This window comes from Melanostigma gelatinosum (assembly GCF_949748355.1).
Source record: "Melanostigma gelatinosum genome assembly, chromosome: 19".
NCBI lineage: Eukaryota > Metazoa > Chordata > Actinopteri > Perciformes > Zoarcidae > Melanostigma > Melanostigma gelatinosum.
This window is the reverse complement of record NC_136652.1, coordinates 20881587-20884681: the sequence shown is the minus strand read 5'-3', so window position 1 is coordinate 20884681 and position 3095 is coordinate 20881587. Positions and strand designations below refer to the sequence as shown.

The following is a 3095-nucleotide window of genomic DNA, read 5'->3' as shown; positions in this document are numbered from 1 at the left end:
TGTAAGTATCGCGATGTGTTGCTGAGCAAACGCTATATTTTAAAGACTCGTAATGCAAAAACAGGCCAATGTAATTTAACGTTAGACCTGTGCACGAGTCCATCCATCCATGGGAAAATAACCTGCACGGTCCTGAGTACCAGTGCAGCGTCGCCATGGCAACAGCATCACCTCTTTCATCGCCTGCTGGAGATCTTCTTCTTCTTTTTAATGTCAGCGTTCTCCCTCTTTCTCTCCTTCAGTTTAAATCAGTTATATTTCTATTTCAATGGCTGCTTTGTTGTTGTGACACTCGATTTGTTTTGAACAATGCAGACATTAGTAAATATTAAAGTTAGTACACGGAAATATGAACTGTTGATGTTTAGAACCGATGCCTCTATAACTTACATAAGATCTATAAATATGTTCAATCCTGTCATTGGAGCCGCACGCTGCTGGAGACCCAGGACGTATTGCTGGACCCGCTGGAGGGATGGGAGGCACGGGAGAACCTGAACCAGGACTCAGAGGAGCAGACTGTCAGACCTGCTGCAGTAGAATGAGAGGTTCTCTAAAGGGACTCTGGTGCTCAGAGACACTTTAGTCCACAGGGACCGACAGAAGGCTATATGTCCTGTATGGATATCTTTTTGGACTAATATCTCTGTCCATCAAAATATTTGCACATTCTGCACAAAACTGCACATCTCTCATGTTTTAAAACAGTTGTACTTTTTGTTGTATTCTTTGGGCCCGAGCACCAAAAACTAAATTATTTGGGGAAAGAACTTCAGTGCCGGGAACCTTTTTGTTCTTGTAGAGATTATCATCGCTAAATGCTGCCTGTGCCGGGGCCCAACGGTCCCTGGCACAGGCATCGCATGGAACGTATGTTGTTTCTGCAGAGATTCTCATTATTAGTCCGCTTCGCAATCATTCGGCCATTTTTAATTTTGTGTGTTTTTCGTGTATTTCATGCAAACTTTTTGGAACTCTTCCGAGAGGTTTCGCCGTGACACAGGAAGCTGCTGTTACTTGACTTGATTGTCCAAACTGCCCCAAATTCCAACACGCTGGATCAGAGTCTTTTCCACGTCCACATTGGGTTATAGTCATAGCGCCACCTACTGACAACAGGAAGTCAGCCTGACAGAGATCATTACATTTACATGAGAGCTAACAACCTCTTTCTGCACCTTAACACGGTGCTGCACATATAAACGTCTCTCACGGAGAGACAGATTCTCTGTGAGGTGAAAAGTTAGTTTTTGACCTTTGGCTCGTTATCAAACATGGTGGCTGTGACGCACAGCTCAGGGCTAATTAAGCTGCTTTTGAATCCGCATAGAGATATGACACTGAGTCATAACGCTGAACACTCAGACGTGATCTCTTTAGATTCAGTGTGACTTAGTTCTGAGCACATCACTGCATTGTTCATAAACATCCAGAAATCCACTCAGTCATGTGATTAGCTAAATAAAGTAAAAATGTCTATTAAAACAAATCGAACTCCAAATGAAAAATGAGTTGACTTTTGATATGAATGTACTTATCAGTTTATTTCATAATCTTGTTTGTATTTATCATTGAACACTTCTATGTTTGTGTACATTCTCGTAGAATACCTCTGTTGTAAATTGTCTGTTTCATCTCCTCTGTGTTGGGAAAATCATAAACTTTATTTACAAGATAGATATGGCAGGTAAACAATCGTAAGAAAAATCTTAAAAATAGTATAAAAGTTACACAACATTGAGCAAAGAAGCAACATATGAGGAAAAATAACAACAAAGGTCTTTATTCTTCGTTGAGTATAAACATGAAATAACAGCGGAAGTTAAAATACAAATAAATACAAATGAGCTCACAGCTCAATTTAATGACAGGCATTTAAAATATATAGTTCATTATTAAATAAACTGTATAAACTGCACTACGTCCCAGCATAGTGCTGGTATACCGACGCCCCCTCGTGCTCCCGCCCCCTCGTGCTCCCGCCCCCCCGCATCATCATAACACGGAAGCAGTCGACAGTGGGGTGCACGAGAGGTGCAGACGCGGGGAGGGAGGTGAAGACAGGCCGAATAAAGAAAGAGAAGGATTAAAGACAAACACGGCGGTTGAAGCAGGTGCAGAGGGCTGAACGGCTGAACGAAGGACGCAGACATCATGGCGCTGATCCCCTCGCAGGTCCTCCGGGTCGCCATCCTGCTGTCCTACTTCTCCATCCTCTGCCACTACAAAGCGCTGGACATGCCGGCGCACCAGACCTACGGAGGCAGCTGGAAGTTCCTCACCTTCATCGACCTGGTGAGACCTGCAGCGTCGTTTCATTGATGGTGTCCGACCCCCCAAGAAACACTCCCACACGCGGTGGTGTCGCTCCTCGGATTTTAAATGATTACGCAGCGTTTCCGCCTCCCCGTCCTCTTTGTTTCCGGTGTTTTTATTTGTCACCGTTAAACCGGGTAGAGCAGGTCGCACACCTGCAGGTGTTCACTCTAAGGAGGGCCCGGAGGAGCACAGCGCGGGGGTGAGGCTCGGTGAGCTCGGTGTTGTGGTGCACAATGCACCCCTGTCATGTAATGCTCTTCACCCCTTTACGCGGGAGCGCGCCGCGCGTTCAAAATAGTTTGGAAAAGGCTGGCCAGACAGAAGACATGTAAAGAAAGAAAGATTAACAACATTAAAATAAACAAAAATAATTATAAATGACATGTTAAAACAGATTCTGCATCAACTTTAAGTAGGACACCGATAAACGCAAGTGTAAAGAGAAACTGATCAGTGATTCAACTCTACTCATTTTGCCTTTGTTTCAAAATAAGAGCGCACTGTCATCCATCCATGATCTAGAAATTGCTTCCAATCAACCAGATTCTGTGGATGAGAATAAACAGGACTGTTTCAGCCCAATGACCGTATTTATATCAAGGTGCAGTACCTACAATAAGCATGGATGAGTTAAGATCGTATGTATGCAGCTTCTGAAGTGAAAAGTAAATTTAGCTCTGACACACACACACACACACATGCGTCCACAAAGAGGCGTCTCTATTAGAGCCTGATTCAGTTAGCCAGGCATTTAACAAGCATAGCATGTCCACTTC

At 43.8% G+C, this 3095-nt stretch overlaps 1 protein-coding gene across 2 annotated transcripts in view; it reads left to right on the top strand.

Moving 5' to 3' along the window:
• The first annotated feature begins 2009 nt into the window (after positions 1-2009).
• Positions 2010-3095, top strand: part of aig1 (androgen-induced 1 (H. sapiens)) — a 10411-nt gene continuing 9325 nt past the window's right edge. For both annotated transcript variants that reach the window (XM_079290841.1, XM_079290840.1), the window contains exon 1: positions 2010-2295. In XM_079290841.1, coding sequence (XP_079146967.1) covers positions 2155-2295 — 141 coding nt within the window. In that variant the 5' untranslated portion in view covers positions 2010-2154. The remainder of the gene's footprint in view (positions 2296-3095) is intronic.